Genomic DNA, 21,759 nt, shown 5'->3' with positions numbered 1-21,759 from the left:
TTGAGTTCTGTTGTTAACCTCAGATCTATATCCAACTGATCAACAAGACCCACTGGCTCTCCCTCCAATATTAAACCCCAAACTTGACTGCTTCTTCCCAGCTTCACTGCCATATACCTAATCCAAGGTTCTGGGGTCCCACCCCTCCCTGCTACAATTGCGCCTTACTGTCTCCCCACTTAACACGCTGCAGCCAGAGTGATCTTTAAAAGAGTAAATAGATCCTGTTACTCTCCTGCTTACAGCCCCCAAATAGCTCCCACTGCTACTGGAATAAACGTGAAACTCATAGGCCAGAGGCTCCTGGCTGCCTCCTTATCTTCTAGCACATTCTCTCTCATGCCTTTGTAAGTCTCCTCCCCACTGCACGCACACACCCAGAGAACTCTCCTCTTGGGCTGTTGTATTTGCTGTTTCCTGCATCTGGAGTGCTCCCCGCATGTATTGTATTTCATCCTGTAGATGCTGTGTCATTCGGCTGTGATCCCTCTTCAGAAGTGAAGGACTTTTTCCCCAGCTGCCGGAAGTGTTTCCTGCAGACGGCCCTCAGCGGTCAGCCCCTCCGGGAGCTGCCTCTCCCAGGGTCATGTTTCCTTTGTGGAACAGCCCACATTTCATGACCGATGGGATCGATGGGATGCAGGGCACAAAGGCCTGCCTCCCCAACCCCGACTCAGGGCAGCTGTGAAAGGCCATCTCAGCCCCAGCATCCCCTGTGGGGTTGACTGAGGCCTTCAGTGAGACTGCATCTGGCTCAGCCCACCCCCTCCCCTGCCCAGTGCTGCTTCCTTCCATTCCATCCCACGGGTGTCCATGCCAGGAGCACACCCTCATCAACACTGTGACTGCTAATCTCAGTCTGCAACCCAACTGGCAGCCTTCATCGTTGAAACATCAGCCCAGAGTTATGTTTCTGGGCTTCCCAGGTAGTGCTAGTAATAAAGAACCTGCCTGCCAATGCAAGTAGACTTAAGAGATGGGGGTTTGACCCCTGGGTGGGGAAGATCCCCTGGAGGAGGGCATGGCAACCCACTCCAATATTCTTGCCTGGAGAAGCCTCATGGACAGAGGAGCCTGGCAGGCTGCAGGGTCACACAGAGTCAGACACAACTCAAGTGACTTAGCACACGTGCATGCATCATGTCTTCAGAGGCCTGACCATCCATTGTCTCCCAGTACTGAATGAATGCGTGCAGCTAAATACTCGTGAAACCAGTACAGAACCATGTTCCGCAGCAGTAAATGTCAAGAGGGGATGCACAGTAATGGGAGCAGAGAGAGATCACAGAAGAGAGACACTGGGGAGGCAAGACGGCTGAGCCAAACTTCGTGGCAGGGCAGGCACTTACCACCATCCTGGCGAACTCTTGAGTTAACATGTCTAGAGTCTGGATTCTTCCCTCCTCTCCTCCAGCTAGACTCTGGATGAGAACGATTTCAATCCTGCCCTTCAACAGGGATGACTTGGTGGGCACTCGAATAGCACTGGTCCCTGACAGATCCAGTAATCACTGACCACGTCAAGGGCATCTTGATGGTGACATCATAGCTTTCACTACCCTGTTAGGGGAGGTGATAAAAGGGACTGTATGAAGGACTTTTTTTTTTTTTGCATGTTGGTGTCAGAATGCTAGGATCATATGAGCAAAGCAGGTTTATGCATCGGTGAAAAACCAGCTGCCTCTGCCCTGCCCCAGCAAACACTGTGTGCGTGCGCTCAGTCTCTCAGTCACGCCCAACTCTTTGTCACCCCAAGCACTGCAGCCAGACTCCTCTGTCCACGGGATTCTCCAGGCAAGAACACTGGAGTGGGTTGCCATTTCCTACTCCAGGGGATCTTCCCCACCCAGGGACTGAACCCACATCTCTTGCGTCTCCTGCATTGGTGGGAGGATTCTCTACCACTGAACCATCTGGCAATGCTAATCCCCAATTCAATTCTTCTTCTTACACAGCACACTTCCTGGCCACTTCTCTGTAGTGTTAATTGGTGTATACTGAAAAACGCAAATTCATTTCAATACCAGCCTGAGCAAAACAAAAGAACAGCACATCAACTGTGAGATAATAAGTCTGCAGATGAACTAGTGGGTGGTTTTCTTCTTCTTCTCTTTTTTTAAAAATCAACCACTGATATGTATAACACTCAATCAGTGAAATCTATGGGTCCAAAATTTTCTTTGATCAACCACTAATTTGTATACTAATCAGTTAATGATAAGTATCTGTTGGCTATTTCTGTGTTGGGTATCTTTGCTCTCCTCCATTACCACTGACAACTGAAGATACACTGAGTAAATATTGATGTTTGGCAGATTGATTACCTGGTTAGCCTAATTGAGATGAATAAGTAAAATTTATGCTTCATGTAAATTTACTAAGCATTATTGTCTCCTATTTTAGTGGACTCATGTTTATAACCTGGCACAGAATATGCTGAAAAGGCAAAGAATCCACTCTAGTTTTTAATATGTGGCTCTTGTGCCCTGACGCTGGGAAGGACTGAAGGCAGGAGAAGGGGGCGACAGAAGATGAGATGGTTGGATGGCATCACCAACTCGATAGACATGAGTTTAAGCAAGCTCTGGGAGTTAGTGATGGACACAGAAGCCTGACGTGCTGCAGCCCATGGGGTTGCAAAGAGTCGGACGTGACTGAGTGACTGAACTGAACCGAACTTGCGCCCTACCCCACCCTATGGCCCTGACACCACGTGATGTTTAGAGAATGTGAGACCTGAGTTCAGTCAGGTCTTCTGTAGAAAATGAAAATGGGCCATTGCTCCAAGAAAGGCTGGCCAAGAGCATTCCCATATGCATGCAATGGGTCTGGCTGCAGAGTACACTATTGTCAGCTAAACTTGGAAATTTGCTTTAACCAGGACAAAAAGAGAAGCCTCCAACCCAGCTGCTCTAGCAGCTGCAGCAGAAGGGCAGCCACGTGGCCCGTGGCTCAAAAGTGCTTCCAAATTGTTGCTGGCAGAGCTGACCACCTGGACCACAGGGCCAAGGAACGCATTATCTCCTGTATGTGCTAAAGCAAATGAATTACTAATAACGTGGCTGGATTTCTGATCTCAGAGTGCTTTCTCTAGCACTCTAGCCCTGCCACAGTGTAAAAAGATTGCAGAGCATTAAGAACTTTATTTTTTCCAAATAACATTTCCTTTCCACAAATTAAAACTACTGAGCATTTGTTTCAACAGGTTTTGCCCAGTTTGCCATTAAGATGCATAAGCATAGCTCTGCTTAAAGAGAGGTGCCCTGAGGTCTCTCTTCACAAACTTGTCAGCTGCCTAGCCCAGAACGTAAATGGGGAAGAGACGGGTGTCCAGGGGACACTAATTTGCATTTCTCTGATTACTAGTGAGACTTTTTACGTGATAATTGCCATGTGTATCCTTCTTTGTGTAAAGCCCTAAGCCTTGTAGAAGAAACAGAACATGCCTCTGTAAAGTAAGATAGCTACAGTTTCTCAAGTATGGATAAAAGACAAATAATGAGCTAAAGTTGTTGCTGGAGTTGGACTGGTATAGCATATGCATTTGGGGACTTGTTACAGAAGTAATATTCTAAAGGTTGCGTGGATACAGATGAATTCTAATTTGAACAGAAGATAAATCTGTAGAGCATTTCTTTCAGATAACTGATCTAGAATACGAAAATCCAGGTCTAGAGGCAGATTTATTTAGTGATTATTTGCTTTACAGACAGTTTTACCAAAGGGTTCTCATAATATTGGGCTTCCCTGATAGCTCAGTGGGTAAAGAATCCTCCTGCAACGCAGGAGACACAGAAGACAAGGGTTCAATCCCTGGGTCAGGAAGATCCCCTGGAGGAGGAAATGACAACCCACTTCAGTATTGGAAAATCCCATGGACGGAGGAGCCTGGTGGGTTACAATCCATGGGGTAGCAGTATTGGCTCCACTGTGTGTATTTAAAATAGAATCCCAACTTAGGATACACAGTGTTAAGTATGTATCTGATATATCTGATACATAAACAGGTTTCCTAAAGTATTTGCTGTTCTTAGAGGTAAAGCTGTTGCATTTTTAAAGAGGCCCGTGGAGACGGGAAATGATACAGGATATCTTTTTCGCTTTGCTCTCCCCTTTTCAGACTGTAACAGAAATGGATAAAGGGTTAATGTCCTGCCTTCTGGTAGGCACAGAATTACTGCTGGGATCAACTTGAGTGTGATCCAGCCTGGTTCCCCAAACTGCTGGCACCTCCACCCTGAATTCTTCAGAATGCACACCTAGTCAGCACGTGGCTTCCTAGTCCTGGTTGATGATGGTCAGATCCTCTCCCCATCAAAGCTTCTCTACCCAGGCTGTCCCTGAGGCTCATGGTCACCCCTGGAATCTCAGAAGCATGATATAGAAACAATCTGAACCTGAATCCCAGTTGCATAATTTTCCTCCAAGGCCCCCCTGTTATCCACTGACGGGGTCCTCAATCGCTCTCTAACTCCCTGCATGTATGCGTGTTAAGTTACTTCGGTCACGTCCTATTCTTTGCCACCCTATACACTGTAGCCCACCAGGCTCCTCTGTCCGGGGGATTCTCCAGACAAGAATACTGGAGTGGGTTGCCATGCCCTCCTTCAGGGCATCTTCCCCCCAAGGGATTGAACCCCCATCTCTTTCATCTCTTGCACTGGCAGATGGGGGCTTCCCTCGTGGCTCAGCTGGTAAAGAATCTGCCTGTGATGTGGGAGACCTGGGTTCAATCCTTGGGTTGGGAAGATCCCCTGGAGAAGGGAAAGGCTACTCACTCCAGTGTTCTGGCCTGGAGAATTCCATGGACTATATAGTCCCTGGGGTCACAAAGAGTCGGACACACTGAGGGACTTTCACTTCACTCTTTACCGCTATTGGCACCCGGGAAGCCCTCTAACTCCCTGACTGCCTCAGAAATGTGGCCCCATAGAATTCTTTGCTGGTCTCTGCACTTTCCTGGGGTAGTAGCCACTTTATGTTGGAAATGAAAGCCCTGGACATGAACTTGACCATCAAGAATTGTGTCAGTACCTGAAGTTGGACAGGTTCTCTATTACCAGGGGGAGGGTCTGCAGGCAGGTTTTAACCCTTCCCCATACATATCATTCTCCTGAAAATAAGGAGGCATGGCTTCCAGGGACACAGAGGTATGATAATTTCTAGAACCCTTCAGATCATGAAATAAATTCTCTCATTTAAAAGTGACATTAAAAAAAATAAAAGTGACATATAGAATAGCCTTTCCTAGGTTTCTCCTCTGATTTTCTAGAATTTGTTTAAATTGTCTTTTATTGAGGGGGGCAAATACTTCTATAGCTTGAAAAATGTTTGTTCATCCATTTCTTTAATCATCTCTTTTTGTATCCTATTTTTGTTAATCTTCATAATCTAAAATTTTTGGTCCTTTAATATCCCTGATTTGAAGTGTGAGCTCAATTAATTTTTTTACTTACTGATCTCTAGCCCCACAGATATCATTATTTTAAGAATATCTCTTCATTGTTTTGTTTGACTTCTTCATATTAGATTTTGTGCTTCTTTCAGAACCTATTCTATTTCTAATTTGTTCTGTTGGTCTAGGCTTACGTTTTAGAATAAATCCCCAAGATACTATTTTGACACTTTCCATGTTACAATAAAATCAATGTTCAGGTAAAATTTGTTCTCTCTCACTGTTCCTTTTTATAAGCATTCTCTTTATTTTCCCAGATGAATTTTACACTTATTATATGAAGTTCTCAAAAAAATGTGCAATTAGAATTTTAATTGGAATAGAGTTAAAACTCTGATTTACAATTGGAGAGAATTAGTATCTTTACCTGGAGAAGGCAATGGCACCCCACTCCAGTACTCTTGCCTGGAAAATCCCATGGACAGAGGAGCCTGGTAGGCTGCAGTCCATGGGGTCTCTAAGAGTTGGACACGAGTGAGCGACTTCCCTTTCACTTTTCACTTTCATGCATTGGAGAAGGAAATGGCAACCCACTCCAATGTTCTTGCCTGGAGAATCCCAGGGACGGGGGAGCCTGGTGGGCTGCCGTCTATGGGGTCGCACAGAGTCGGACACGACTGAAGCGACTTAGCAGTAGCAGCAGTATCTTTACCACATTTCCTCCTCCTTGAACGTGTTTTGCCCCAACTGCTTAGATGATTTCTGATCATGTTATATTTTTGCCTAATTTTAGGAGCATTAGACTATTTTAATTGTATTTTCTTTTTACATCTGATATTGAAGTTTGGAGATGACTCTCATAACCAGACATTTTAATGAACTTTTAAGTAGTCTTTACTAATGATTGTGCTGATTTCTTTGGGTATATTAGGAATGCATTTTTTGCCAGTTGAAATAATCTTTTTATTTCTTTTCCTAGGATTCTAAACTCTCCTAGGCCTTTCTAACCAGGTCTCATGGTTTTAACAACCAGCCATATGCAGAGGAAAAGATGAAGGCTAACTGTAAGGACCAATTATTTAACATAATGGGATCCTGAAGAGAAAAGTGACCCAGAAGCCAATGGAAGGATGATTTCAAGGTAGGGTATTTGACCCCCAAATTTTACCTCTCAGAATCTCCCTTAAAATAACTAAAAATATGGACAATATTTTGATGTGTGAGGCTGTTCAGGGTACTTCTTATCAAAGCCAAAATTGGAAAACAACCTAAATGAAACATAATTGGTGGTGGTTTAGTCGCCAAGTCGTGTCTGACTCTTGTGACCCCATGGACTGTAGCCTGCCAGGCTCCTATGTCCATGGGATTCTCCAGGCAAGAATACTGGAATGGGTTGCCATTTCCTTCTCCAGGGGATCTTCCTGACCCAGGAATTGAACCTGGGTCTCCTACATTGTAGGCAGATTCTTTACCAACTGAACTATAATTAGGAAACAGTTAAAATATGACACTCCATGTGATGGAACTGCATGTGAGCATTAAAAATAATGCAAGGAGCATTTGATCACATAAGAAAATGGTCATGAATTGTTTATTTAAAAGACAAGATATGAACTCTATATAATGTGATCCCAGGAATGTAAACTGCCAATATAAACATATATGCACAGAAGAAAGAATGGGAAGATATGTTACTTGTGGTTATCTCCAGATTGTGGTATGGTGATACATTTTCTACAATGACCATGTGTTACTTCATGATGAAAAAGAAGTCTACTATAAACCTAATGGCTATGCCCCAGCACCCCAATGTGATGGTATTTGGAGGTGGAGCTGTTAGCAGATCATTAGGCCATGAGGGTGGAGCCCTTACACATAGGACAAATGCCCTTATAAGAAGAGACACCAGAGGGATGATGATCTAATTCTCTCCACCATGTGAGGACATAGAAAGAAGACAGGTGCCTGCAAACCAGGAAGTGGATCCTCACTAGATAACAGATCCACCAGTGTCTTGATCTTGGACTTCCCAACCTTCATACTGTGAGAAATAAACTTTAGTTGTTTAAGCTACTCAGTCTCTGGTATATTTGTTAGAACAGCCCAAATGGACATCTACAAAAAGTAGATGCTTCCCAGATGGTACAGTGGTAAAGAATCCGCCTGCCAATGCAGGAGACGCAAGAGACATGGGCTTGATCCCTGGGTTGGGAAGATCCCCTGGAGAAGGAAATGGAAACCCACTGCAGTATCCTTGCTTGGAAAATCCCAAGGAGAGAGGAGCCTGGTGGGCTACAGTCCAGTTGGTCACAAAGAGTTGGACATGCCTGAGCACAGCACACACACACACACACACACACACACACACACACACACACACACATGCCTACACGCACAAAAAGTAGAAAAGTGAGGAATAAACAGTCAAGGGATAAGAAGAAAATAGACCCCAGGATTTAGCCATTAGAGTTAACTCACTAGCATTTGGGTCAGGTGCTATGGGCATGAAGGAGAAAGTCCTGTGCCCTTGATTAAACACCTAAACTCTGATTAAGCACCTAAATCATAGGACGCAGCTGAAAACCCTCTGGACCTGCTAGGGGCGATGTTATTCTTATGGGCAGGGTAGGTGTGATAGTGGAGAAAGCAATGGCAACCCACTCCAGTACTCTTGTCTGGAAAATCCCATGGACGGAGGAGCCTGGTAGGCTGCAGTCCATGGGGTCGCTAAGAGTCAGACACGACTGAGTGACTTCACTTTCACTTTTCACTTTCATGCATTGGAGAAGGAAATGGCAACCCACTCCAGTGTTCTTGCCTGGAGAATCCCAGGGACGGGGGAGCCTGGTGGGCTGCCGTCTATGGTGTCGCACAGAGTCGGACATGACTGAAGTGACAGCAGCAGCAGCAGCAGCAGGTGTGATAGATTCAAGATGGCTGCACATACTTTGCTTCTCCTCCAACTGAGGGGGGGTGGAATTTAATTCATCACCCCTTAAACCTTGGTTGGCCTTTGTGTCTTCCTTCCTCAGTAGAGTGCAGTGGAAGTGCCGTTCTGGAACCTCCAGAGTCTAAATCGTGAGCAGCGTTAGTTTCCACCAGGTCTCTTAGAATTCTGAGGGAGCCCTGAGGAGCCGAGCGAGACGTCCAACTATCCTGCTGTAGCAGGGGCCTCCCCAGCCCCAACCCGAGGCGTGATGGGCCCTTTCCTCCGTGGTGCCAGCCTGCATTAAGCCAGGGGCTGCTCCCCAACTCCTCTCTGCCCAGGGCCGCGCCTAGTCCACCAGGCTGGCCCCCACCTGCCGCCCACCCGCTGTCCAAGCGGGCAGGCAGGAGCTCCTCTCTTGCGGTGCCAGCTCTGGGGCCACCTCATCAGTCACGGGCTGGTTTGAGGGGGCCAGTGGTGGGCTGAGCCCAGGGTGCCTGTGACCTCTGACAGGGATACCTTTCAACTGTTTCTATGTGACCACCATGATCTCCACTGCTTGCATACCTCGCTCCTGTGAGGAAGGACAAGGATGCCTGAGCAGCTGGGTACTTCTTCAGACCCACCTCTTTCTGGAGTCGCACCTTTCTGCTCCAGGTGCAGTGGCAGGGAGGTGGACACAAGCTGTAGTGGTCCTGCTCCATCATTGGTTGGTGCCACAGTGCGCCCCACCCCCAAGCAAGCGACCGTTAGTGAGTAACTGTCAACCAGCGACCGTTAGCGGTCCTGCTCCACCATTGGTCGGTGCCACAGTGGCCCCGCCCCCTCCCCTCTTGTATACAAAAGGAGCCCGACTGGCCTGAGGGAAGGTAGTCTTCCGAGATGCTAGTCTGCCATCTTCTCAGTCTGCTAGCTTTCAATTAAAGCTAAATGACTAAAGCTAAATTTAGCTAAAGCTAAAATGACTTTCAATTAAAGTCATTATTCCTTGTTCTTACAACTCATCTCCCTACTTCTCGGCCTGTCCTGAGGCAAGCAGAACTACCTTGGGCTCAAGTAACACTGTCACTCCTATGATGGGAGAAATCTCCTGTGGGTCTCCACTCAACAGTGCCAGCTGAACCCAGCCTTTCAACCATCTCTGCCGAGGCAACAGATGTGCAAGAAAAGCCATCTTGGACCCCTTCAACTCCGTTCCCACCATACCTCCTCTAGTGATTACTAAATGACCTCTACAGATAACACAGAAAATGGAAGAATCACCCCACCACACACTGCTTGAATTCCTGACACATATTTGGGGAATATTACGTTGTTTCAAGCTAGTACATTTGGGTTAGCTTTTTACGCAGCAATAGATAACTGAAGAGTGGGTGTATCTATTTTTGTGAGAGTTGTTCTTTCTTTGGGTAGAAAAGTTGCTGGGCTTCTTTTCGTGGTTTCTCTCTGGCATCTGTAGGAAGCATGTACCTCTGGGTACCTCTGCTACCTCTTGTACCTCTGGGAAGGTACAAAGGTTCCTTGACTGGGAAGTCCAGGAGAAGAAGTCTAATTTTCATAAGCTTCAGCCTCTTAAATCATCCCTTAAAAATTCTCCCAGGAAAATCTCCATGCCTTTCTTCTACAGTGACTATCTGCTAATGACTTTATTTGAATTGAACTTAGATAGTAATCAAAAGATTTGAATGAGGGCAGAAAGGTGCTCTGGAAAGGAAGGTGCCACATGAAAATGCCTGGGGAAATTTCCCAGCACTGGCAGTGTGCTGGCCCTAGTCAGGAGGGTGAGGCTGGATCAATGGGTGGTTAGGGTTCTGGAACAAGCTCTTTCATTGTCCCCATTGTAGAGACCTGTGTATGTTTGGACTGTTTTTACCACTCCCGTCCCCCGCACCCGCAGTGAATTCTCTAAAAGGTGTGACGTGCACTTCTGGTCACTGAGTTGTTAGAGTACAGTGGGTCCCCAGCCGTCATCTAATCCCACTCCCTCATTTTACAAAAGAGGACATGGAGGTCTGAAATGGATGGAGGTATTCTAGATTATAGTTTGTAACAGGCAGAGAAGTGGTAAAGAGCCCAATCTCCTGACTCTAGACATGCACAAGTGTGTCTGTTTTTATGTTTGTGTGTCCAAGCTCTCACATAGCCTTACATAGTGTCAGTACATGATGAGAAATGGTGCATGCGTGCATGCTGGGTTGTGTCTGACTCTTTGTGACCCCATGGACTGTAGCCTGCCAGGCTCCTCTATCCATGGGATTCTCCAAACAAGGATACTGGAGTGGGTTGTCATTTCCTCCTCCAGGGGATCTTCCTGACCCAGGGATCAAACTTGCATCTCATGTGTCTCCTACACTGAGCCACCTGGAAAGCCCTGACAAGAGATGGGAAGATAATAAATCTTCATTTTTAGCATGCAATCAGTAGGTTCATCACCTCCTGGTTTACTAACTTCCCCTACCGACAATAAATGCTATAAGGTTCTCCCTCACAATTGCTTATCAATAGGCAGAGACTTATTTGACTAGAGTCAGGTGGGTCTGAATAGAACTGAGTCTGAGGGGAAAAGGGAGACTTCAGAGCTGGTGGGAAAGAAGCACCCCCTCTTCCCAGCCACCCCCCAGAATCTGGGCAGGTGGAGGCCCTGCCTCTACAGCTTGGCCCTGCCCTGGCAGCACCTGTTATTTTAAGGCTTTTGGAACTGCTATCAGGACATTGTGTTTGCTGGGAACATGCTCTGCAAAAAATCTTGCTCTGGGTACATGTCTTCTGTCAACCATATGTTGTTTTCTCTTTTCAGTTTCCGAATATGAATGTGCAGCTCTTTGTGTGAACTAACAAAGAGTTACAGATGGAAAGATTCAATAGGTAATATTTACAACCAGGCTAATTTTCTTAATGGAGTTGCTGCAAGAATTTCCTTTTTGAAACTCTTCTGGTAATTTATCTTTACAGAGCTTGTCATCTATTTCAAGTTTTTGTTCACCCTAAGTCCATGACTGAGACCAGAAAAAATATTAGCAACACTTTATACTCCTTCTGGTCTTTCAAATTCTCTATGAGATTTTAGATTGAGCAGCAAGAGGTATTGAATTTTTTTTGACAGCTCTCTCTAAGAGGTGTACTTTTACTTAGAATACTTCAGTATGCTTCCAAGTTGAGGCCTAAGATGGTTCATGCATGCTGTTTTTAAAACTTAAGTGATTCTGAGATAATATAACCATTTCAAACAAATATCAAATGCTTATGGCCCAGAAACTAGATGAACTCTGCTCCATCGCCTGCTCCTCCCCATGCTGTGTTTATGGTGAAATGACGGGTTTGTTCTCTTTGTTCAGACCTTATTTATTTTGCAGCACTTTGTTGTCTCTTTGTTCAGATCTTGTTTGTTTTTGCGGCACAAGCATTTTGTTTTACATTCCAGACAGCATCTGTCTGGTACAAAATCTCAGCCGGATTCTGTGTTACCTGGGCAAAGGAGACCGTGTGAGTGCCCTCGGAGGCCTGTAAATTCACTCTGCAAACACTAACACAAGCAGCTCTCTGGGGCTTCCCTGGGGATGCACCATTCTGGAAATAAATCTGAATAAAAAGAATAAAATAAAGAACTTGCAGTAGTCTAAGGTAATGATCTTGAAAGTGTGAAAAAAGTGAAAGCTCAGTCCTGTCCAACTCTTTGCAACCCTATGGGCTGTATGCAGCCCACCAGGCTCCTCTGTGCATGGAATTCTCCAGGCAAGAATACTGGAGAAGGTTGCCATTCTCTCCTCCAGGGTATCTTCCCAACCCAGGGATCAAACGCAGCTCTCTTGCATTGCAGGCAGATTCTTTACCATCTGAGCCACCCAAGGCAATGATCTTAGCTAAACTTAATACCACAGAAGAGACTAGTGAAATAAAGACTGTAATTATTCTGGCCTTCCTTACTGCTTGAGAGTTTCTCAACTGTGGTCACCTGAGAAGTTCTCTCTTACCAAACCCTGTGAGTCTTCACTGATAAAGTAAGTTAACAAACCTATTTGGCTCAGCAAAAGCAGTGTTCTTATGAATTATCATTTTACACCAGCACATATATGCACAGATGGACTCAGTAGACCCTGCTTCATTTCACAAACACTCAAGTAAAGTGACTTCATCTAAACTGTTTAGAATGCAACACTGTGAAAACAAGAAGTTAAAACATCAAGCATAAGAATTTTTTAGGCTAGAGAACCTGCAGTTGGTGATTCTTTCTGGGGAAAAATGTGATATAACATTTGTGTCACTATTTTAAAATTTAATCAAGGATTTCAGAGCCCAAACTTTGGGGGAACTGACTGAATCTTGGAAGAGCTCTCTGCACTGATAGGAATTGAACTGAAGACCTGAGGACACTGGGGTCCAGTCCAACCCCAGGAAGAGTGCTGTGCAGAACCAAGAGATGCACATGAAAGTGAAAGTGAAGTCACTCAGTTGTGTCCGACTCTTTGGGACCCCATGGACTGTAGCCTACCAGGCTCCTCTGTCTGTGGGATTTTCCAGGCAAGAGTAGTGGAGTGGGTTGCCGTTTCCTTCTCCAGGGGATCTTCCTGACCCAGGGATGGAATCCTGGTCTCCCTCATTGCAGGTACATGGCCTCTGCCATATATGACAGCCTTGACCCTGGAGCGCTGTCTGAAGGCAGGGGCCTGCCCTGTTAGGTATGATCAGAACTGGGGGGAGGGGCTCTAGACAGAAAAGCTAACATTTTGGGTGGAGGTGTAGCCAACACCGGAGAAGGCAATGGCACCCCACTCCAGTACTCTTGCCTGGAAAATCCCATGGACGGAGGAGCCTGGTAGGCTGCAGACCCATGGGGTCGCTAGGAGTCAGACATGACTGAGCGACTTCACTTTCACTTTTCCCTTTCATGCACTGGAGAAGGAAATGGCAACCCACTCCAGTATTCTTGCCTGGAGAATCCCAGGGACGGCGGAGCCTGGTGGGCTGCCGTCTATGGGGTCGCACCGAGTCGGACACGACTGAAGCGACTTAGCAGCAGCAGTAGCAGTAGCCAACACAGGGCTGGGAGCAAGGAGCAGCAGGTGTGCTGCACACGTCTAACAACCGGCTCTCTAGAAAATATACATGTCTCTGTGTTTTGTCAGTTTTACTGATAAAAAGGATGTGTAGCGCCCAGTTTACAAATAATACTAACATATACAATACTCGATTATATATTTCATATAGCCATCTGAGTCTCTCAAAAATTTTTATTGTTTTTGTCAAATCCTTATACCCACAGTCACCTGTAGTTGTAAGCCAATCATTTTTTGATAAGTGGAGTTACATTCCAATCCACTATTTTTCTGATAAAGTTATTGTCCTTAATTCTGACATGTGGTGCACCGTCAAACTGGCCCCTGGTACAAGTTATACACATTAAACGGAAGTCTCTTTCAGCTTCACCACAAGATCACTCTGACAATTTCGCATTCGAGGGATCAGAATCTGAAAAATATTATGTTATGCTAGTAAAAGTCATGATAGAGGTTAATAGAAAAATTTTGTAAGTAATTTCTTTATATAATTTTAGAAATGAAATTAATTTTAAACTAAAACACTGACCTTATTTTTCAGTTTATACCTCTGTATCAGCATGACTTGCTGTTTCTTCAAAGTCCACCATCAGTTTAATAATTCTGTCATCAACAACCATGTCATGAAGTCAGACTATGGCTAAATGCTTGATTACTACTCAATTCAGCGAACACGTTGCTCACATCATTGATGGATGAGTGTAGTTCTAACATGAATGTTGGTTAATATTTTCATGTGCTTTGACATAAGATGAAAGTGAAACAATGAACACAGATACTGGAATTTCATTCATTTATGACGACATGAGTGACTTCCCTGCTGAATCAACTGTTTCTGTTACTGGGGAGGCTTCTGACAAACAGTAGGCTATTAGTAGTTAATTTGGGGGGAGTCAAAAGTTACATGTGGGTTTTCCACCCCACAGGAGTGGGCACCACTAACTCCTATGCTTTTCAAGGGTCAACTGTAGTTTGATTGGGGTAATAATTTCACAATGTATACTTTTTTTTTTTTAATGCAGACCATTTAAACAGTCTTTTATTGAATCTGTTACAATGTTGCTTCTGTTTTATGTTTTGACTTTTTGGCCATGAGGCAAGTGGGATCTCAGTTTCCCAATCAGCTTCCCCTGCATTGGAAAGTGAAGTCTTAACCACTGGACCACCGAGGAAGTCCTTCACAATGTATACTTTCCTTTTCATAATTTTTGCAACTTTTTACTATCCTTTTAAATAATTTCCTATGTTTTTCAACCCTTCTACAATTATATGTATCATTTTTAAAGTCATAAAAAATCTAAATGCCAATTTTCTTAACTTCTTTTTAAAGTATTTTTGTTGATCTATAGTTGATTTACAATGTTATATTTCAAATGCTCATTTTGGCTCATCATTCTGAACAGAAAGTTTGCCGATCTAGGTACTGAAAGCATTTCTTCAAGGAAATGCTCCTCCAATTTTATTTTAAAAAAGTAATGAAAAGAAAGATTCGGTTTACCAAAATTAACTTTACAGTCAAATTGTAATGTGAACAAAAATAGTTATGCACAGAACTGTGCATTAGATACAGTAAAAATAGAGACTAATGTGAAATAATTAAAATTACAAGTTTATGGTTGGAATCCCATGACAATTTTCTACAGGAGCCTTTTAAAATGTAAGAGAAGCAGGTGCACCATGGAGGAAAATTTACTCCTTTTGGTGGTGCCTTTGAAACTGAGGATAATCATCCATTAGACCTATTCCTCCCGTAACCTGCCTTCACTGACCAAGCTCGTTTTCTTTAACTGTTGTGATGAAAACCTGCATGCCCTCCAAGCAGCACAGAACCTAAACAATGAGACGTTTGTCCAACAGGCACTTAAGACAGGTTAGGACCCCTGACTCTCCAACTGGTCACGTACAAGTGTCCCCTCGGTAACCTCTTGATGACACAGGACCCAAACCCTCCACACTCAGACCATCCCGGTGCCACCATTTTCTGAACCTGCGTCCTGTGAAGAAGCCTGTAGCTTAGCCACACCTGCAAAGAACGATCACCTCACCTTTTTCTTATTTCCAATCACCTTTCCCCATGCTCCCCATGCCTCAGACCGACCGCCCTGCTTCCTTGTCCCATAAAACCCCTGAGCCCCTTGCCTTCTGGGAAGTGTTTCTGAGATTTCTTCTCCTGTCTCCTCGCTTGGCTGACTCATAAAACCTTTCTCTGCTGCAAACCTCCTCACCTCAGTGTTTGGCTTGCTGTGGGCTTCCCTAGTGGCTCAGTGGTAAAGAATCTGCCTGCAATGAAGCAGAAGCAGGAAACCTAGGTTTGATCCCTGAGTTGGGAAGATCCCCTGGAAGAGGAAATGGCAACCCACTCCAGAGTCCTTGTTGGGAAAGTCCCATAGACAGAGGAGCCTGGCGGGCTATGGTCCATGGGATTGCAAAGAGTCAGACACAGCCGAGCATGCAAGCGTGCACGTGCAGGGCAAGCAGGGCAAACAAACCTGTTGGCCTACAGCACCTTACAAAGTACCAGCTGTCTAGATGGTGTTGAAGAATTCACTCTGTCACAACCATTTTCCAGGTGATACTAGGAAGTGAGGTTCGGTATCTTAAGAATAACGGCATCTTTGTTCTTTATTACATTTTCTGCCATTACAATCAATATTGATTAAGTTGTCTAAAATTAAGCGACGTACTGCTAAGGACTGTGAGAATATTCAAAGAAAGATGTTTAGGAAAACAAAACCAAGCCTGTCACGTGGCTTTTATAATTCGTTACTTTCTTCTCATTTGGCTGGTTTTTCTTGCTCTGGCTTCACTCTCGCAAATCCTGATTTCATCCCAATTCATTCTTTTCCGACTACCTTGGGTGCTCAGATGTTTTTCCCACCCTGTTTCAAGCTTGATTATGACCTGTCTCCAACTGTTCTCTAGAAAATGTTTTTTTTTTTACCATAATTTATATTTCAGCACCTCAAAAAATGCTGTATCACTGTTTACTTATAACACTTGCTCCTCACCCACCTCCATCTACCCCCACCCTCAGGCACATGAACCAGAGTTGAGCAAAGAATTCACACTGGAAATATTTTTGGACTTGAACTGATTTGACTCTGCTTTTGCAGACTGATTTAGGATTATAAATTCCTCTCTGGCCTTAGGCAGAATAGGTAATATTCTGGGCTCAGAGGATCTGCCAAAAGGACCAGACCCTTCTACTATAACCCATGTCCTTTTCTCATCAAATTCAGACTGTTTACAACTCACAAGCCACATCTCAGATAACTGACTCTTAGGCTTTATTTTTTTCCATTCAAAAAAACCCCCTCTTAGCCCCTAAAAGAAATGTAAAGGAGGAAAACACTGTGAATATGATTCATCCATGTTGCTGCACACATTAGTAGCGCCTGTTTTTCTGTTGACAGACCCTTGGGTTGTTTCCAGTTTTGAGCTATAACAAATTTAATTGCTGTGAATATTCTGGTACGTGGCATTGTGTGAGCCTGGGTTTTCGTGTCTCTTGGGTACCTAGGAGTGGAATAGTTGGGTCATATGGTAGATACATATTTAATTTACAAGAGAGTAGCTAGTTTCCACAATGGTTGTACCATTTTTTCACTCTACCAGCAATAGACTCTTAATCTTCTGATAGTTATCATCAAATTCCTCCCCAAGATAACTTTACTAACACTCTCCAAAAGTGAATGAAGTTATATTTCCCATACTCTCACCAACATTGTTGGTTATCAATCATTTTTATCTTTGCCAATCTGATAATTAAAACAATGACTCATTGTTTGGATACACGCTCCTTTTCTGAAAGAGCCCTCAGAAAGTGTCTATATTTGGTTGGTAATAAACTCATAAGCACTTGGCCACAGGGGACTCTGGTCCATGCCAGGTAGGTCAGACCTGGGACCTGGCTTGGAGGTGGGGGACAGTTAGTAGGAGGAGATCAGGTACAGAGAAATCACCAACAGCTATTAAGAACAGGAATTCTATGGTCAACATCCTGGGGTCCAGGCAGCAGAATTAGGAAACACATGCCAGGGTTCTCAGCTAAGGAAGTGGTCCCAGAGGTGTCACAAAGCCTAAGATAGAAAATTCGATTTTTTTTTTTGAAGAATAAATCTCAAAATGGGCTCTGTGTAAAAGACACTAAGGCAACAGTAACAGGATGGAACTTTGTATTTATAAAAGGCATTAAAGTGGAGAACTTCCAGTTCACAAATAGGCTGTGTTTGTGATGGCTTATGATCCTTCAAAAAATGCCGTGGATCTCATTTCCCCATTACACAGTGTTTTAACAAGAATTGAGGGTCCTGATCAATGACTGATGCTCAACAAAAAAAAACTAAATTATACTAAACAACCATAATTGACAAGTGGGACAGTCTGAGTTTCGTGGTGACAACAAGAATAAATCACCTCTGGCAAACTTAAGGAGAAACAGTGCATTGAAAGGATAACGAGTAACACAGAGAATTGATGGGAACGTTGAGAAGCAAGGCTTGGGAAATGGGTTGGAACAAAAAAGAGCGCTGGCAGCTGGGAACACCGCCAGACTCTGCTGAGAGGGACGGCCAGCCGGGAACATGCCACTGCCATATGGCCCCGCACGCTGGACATTCACTGTGGGCTGCTGGCCGCCCTGCGGCCTCACCTGGTGGTCATCTTCCACTGCATCTTTGCTTCACTCCTTGAGGGTGAGCGTCCCAGGTCCCAGAACACAACCGGCCAAGCCTGGGCTCCACACTCACACCTTTGTTGCCAGCAGCAATGGGAGGGACCGGCTGTCATTCTCTGTCTCCCATTGTGGGGAGCAAGTAACTCCTTCCCTGGGCTTCCAGGTGGCACTGGTGGTAAAGAACCCGCCTGCCAGTGCAGGAGACATAAGGGACATGGGTTCAATCCCTGGGTCGGGAAGATTCCCCTGGAGGAGGGCATGGCAACCCACTCCAGTCTTCTTGCCTGAAGAATCCCATGGACAGAGGGACTATAGTGAGCTATAGTCCCTGGGGTCACAAAGAGTTGGACACGACTGAAGTGACTTAGCATGCATGCATGTAACATTACTTCCAACCAGGAAGGGTATTCAGAGGCAACATAAAAAACAAATGAAGACCCAACAAAAAGGTCTTCTCCAAAGAAAACAAATCTGTTATCCTTGGTGCAATAGCAAGCTTAAGACAGAACAGTCCCCAAACACTGACATTATGCTTAGTATAAGGCATTTTTCAACTGCACTGAGCAAATCATATTCTGAAGCAATTCAACCCAGTCACATGTCCTGCAGGTCTCCTTAAAAGCTGAGGATAATCACTGTCAACATGATGCTTTCTCCTTTTATCATCTCACAGTATTAACTACAGATGTGTCAGGAGAGTAATAAGATGGATTTTTTTTAAACACACACATCAAATTGTTTACATCTAAATGTCTGTGGTCTCCCTTTCCAGCTGCCACCTTGTGGATTGCACGCTTGTTCCAACAAGTTGAGCATTTGCTCAACCCTCTTCTCATAGACATGTGGTCCAGCCCCCACCATAAAATTGACTCCAATTTTTTTTTTAAAAATGTTGAAATACCAGTTTTAAAAAGACAAGGTAGGTTGCTGACTTGCATGAAACAGCAATGAATCACACCATAGAGCTGCAAGTGTTGCATGATTGGACCTCAAAAATGCAATGTTGGACTTCCCTGGTGGTGCAGTGGTTAAGACTCAGCACTTCCACTCTAGAGGTCGTGAGTTCAATCCCTGGTCGGTGAAGTTCCATATGCCATGTGGTGTGGAAAAAAAAAAAATTCTATGTTGACAAAAAGAAAGCTATAAAAAGAAAATATAAGCTATAAAAGAAAATATAAACAGAAGTTACAACTCCAGTCATGGAGAGGACAAAGTCATGTACATTTAGACAATATATAGTTTAGTCAGATATGCATATATGGTCAAATTATGAAGAACACTAAAGGAATATTCACAAAAATATTTTCCTCTAATGGGGGGATGTCATCAGAGAGGCACAAAAGGGGGGTTTTAAATGATATAAGCATTATCATTCTATCGATTTAATCTGAGAGGTAAGACTGTGGACATTCATTACCATGCTTTAAACATATATATACAGTTACATGATCTTTTGTTAGATTGGTGACAAAGATTAAAAAAAATTATCCAAAGATAGCCTTCTTCCACAAAAAAGGAAACAGGACAAGATAAGGTGCAGGACTGTCTTATATTGTGCTGGGAATGCAAGGACCATCATCACAATATTGTTAATAAATTGGAAAAAGTAGAAACAAATCTCCACATGTACGAGTACGGGAGATATATTATTATGTGTTGGATAATAATATGCTGCTATTCAGGAAAGTCTTCCAAAAATCTTTAATAATGCAGGAAAATACTAATGCAGCAATACTAATTCACTGTTAAATGAAAAAGGCTGTACATAATCTTAGTTTTGACAGCAATAGATGTGATAGAGCATACGGTCAATAAAAGATTTGAAGGAAGCAGCGTAATATTTACAGTGACTGCAGCTGGGTAGGGTTAGATTTATTTTCTTTGTTATGCTCTACACATATTTTGGAAAACACAAGTGAACATAAGTTCATTCTACAATGAGAGGAAACATCATTTTTACAGTGGAAAAAAAAAATCAGGTCATTGTTTAACTTTTCTTAAAGGTACATGGTGTTGCTTTATAGTCCCAGAACACTCTCCCCTTGCTTCTCCCTGCTTTAACTCAGCGTACCCAGGGTACCTCTCGTCCTCTCCTCCCTGTGTGACTTACAGAGCCAAGAGCAGAACGTGATCAGACCATGGGGTCTGGAGGTGAGGCCCAGACGGAAGCAGCATGGGGCATCCTGGCCATCCTGACCATCGGCTGCTGCTCACAGTCTCTCTTCCCCAGCCCCACTGACTGGGTCCTGGGGTTGGAGATGGTACCTGAGCTCTGTGAGCGGGCGTCTGGCTGAATGTTGATGTCTTTCTTTAGAACGTGGATACATGGGACTTCCCTGGTGGTCCAGTGGCTGAGACTCCAAGTTCCCAATGCAGGGGGCCCGGGGTCCAATCCCTGATCAGGGAACTAGATCCCATGAGCTGCAGTTAAGAGTTTGCATGCTGCAACTACAAAAAAAAAAAAACAAAAACCCTCAGGCTGCAATGAAGATTGAGGATTCTTTGTGCTGCAACTAAGATCCAAAGCAGCCAAATAAATAAATAAAATATTTGTTTAATGTGGCTATGTTAGTTTCCTATGGCTGCCGTAACAAATTACCACAGCTCAATGGCTTAATAGTCATGTATGGATGACTATTTTCCAGTCGTCATGTGTGGATGTGAGAGTTGGACTATAAAGAAAGCTGTGCATGCGTGTGTTAGTCGCTCAGTCGTGTCCAACTCTTTGCGACCTCACAGACTTAGCCCACCAGGCTTCTCTGTCCATGGAATTCTCCAGGCAAGAATACTGGAGTGGATTGCCATGCCCTTCTAAAGAAAGCTGAGCACCAAAGAATTGATGCTTTTGAACTGTGGTGCTGGAGAAGACTCTTGAGAGTCCCTTGCACTGCAAGGAGATCCAACCAGTCCACCCTAAAGGAGATCAGTCCTGAGTGTTCATTGGAAGGACTGATGCTGAAGCTGAAACTCCAATACTTTGGCCACCTGATGCGAAGAACTGACTCATTTGAAAAGACCCTGATGATGGGAAAGATTGAAGGTGGGAGGAGAACGGGATGGCAGAGGATGAGATGGTTGGATGGCATCACCGACTCAACGGACATGAGTTTGAGTAAACTCCGGGAGTTGGTGATGGACAGGGAGGCCTGGTATGCTGCGGCCCATGGGGTCTCAAAGAGTCAGACACGACTGAGCGACTGAACTGAACTGAACTGAACGGCTTAATGTAACAGAAATTCATTCTTTTATTAGAGCAGGGCTCAGTTCTTTTAGGAGTCTCTAGAAGAGACTTTCTTGCCTTTCCCATCTTCTTGAGGCCACCTCCAGGCCAGCCTCATGGACCTTCAAAGCCAGCGATGCCGCATCTCTTTGGCTTTCCTTCATAGTTACATCTACCTGACTGACCCCAGTGAGAGAAGGTTCTCTTAAAGACTCAGTTGAACCCAGGTAGATGATCAAGGAAAATCTCCCCATCTCCAGGTCTTTACCCTTAATTCTATTTTCAAAGTCCTTTTTCCATGTTAGGTAAACATTCACAGGTTCTGAAGATTAGAATGTGGACACTGGGACTTCCCTGGTGGTCCAATAGTTAAGAACCCACCTGCCAATGCAGGGGACCCCCGGTCAGGGAACTAGATCCAATGTGCTGTGGGGCAACTCAGCCTGCGTGCTACAACTACCGAAGCCCTCAGGCCCTAAGGCCCATGCT

At 44.4% G+C, this 21,759-nt stretch overlaps 1 protein-coding gene and 2 long non-coding RNA genes across 4 annotated transcripts in view; all 3 read right to left on the bottom strand.

Annotated features, from left to right (window-relative positions):
* NEDD4L (NEDD4 like E3 ubiquitin protein ligase) overlaps positions 1–9,046 on the bottom strand; it is a 429,120-nt gene extending 420,074 nt beyond the window's left edge. The window contains exons 1-2 of one of the 2 annotated variants that reach the window (XM_081562954.1): positions 8,889–9,046; positions 1,350–1,560 (exon numbers count right to left, since the gene is read on the bottom strand). In XM_081562954.1, the coding sequence (XP_081419080.1) occupies positions 1,350–1,379 (30 nt within the window). In that variant the 5' untranslated portion in view covers positions 1,380–1,560; positions 8,889–9,046. The remainder of the gene's footprint in view (positions 1–1,349; positions 1,561–8,888) is intronic. The other variant, XM_081562953.1, reaches the window with a different exon arrangement.
* A 143-nt stretch (positions 9,047–9,189) lies between these two features.
* LOC145534753 (uncharacterized) lies at positions 9,190–13,203 on the bottom strand. Its single transcript, XR_014074947.1, has 2 exons — positions 13,100–13,203; positions 9,190–12,782 (listed from the first exon to the last, which is right to left on the bottom strand). It is a non-coding gene; the product is annotated as an uncharacterized LOC145534753 (long non-coding RNA).
* Positions 13,204–13,532: 329 nt separating this feature from the next.
* LOC145534752 (uncharacterized) lies at positions 13,533–14,134 on the bottom strand. The gene is made up of 2 exons (XR_014074946.1): positions 13,905–14,134; positions 13,533–13,787 (listed from the first exon to the last, which is right to left on the bottom strand). It is a non-coding gene; the product is annotated as an uncharacterized LOC145534752 (long non-coding RNA).
* Positions 14,135–21,759: the final 7,625 nt, after the last annotated feature.

This window comes from Giraffa tippelskirchi, chromosome 14, assembly GCF_054371585.1.
Source record: "Giraffa tippelskirchi isolate mGirTip1 chromosome 14, T2T-mGirTip1v1.2.pri, whole genome shotgun sequence".
In the NCBI taxonomy this organism is placed as follows: Eukaryota; Metazoa; Chordata; class Mammalia; order Artiodactyla; family Giraffidae; genus Giraffa; species Giraffa tippelskirchi.
Note: the sequence above shows the minus strand (reverse complement) of the source record. Positions and strands in the feature narration are given on the sequence as shown.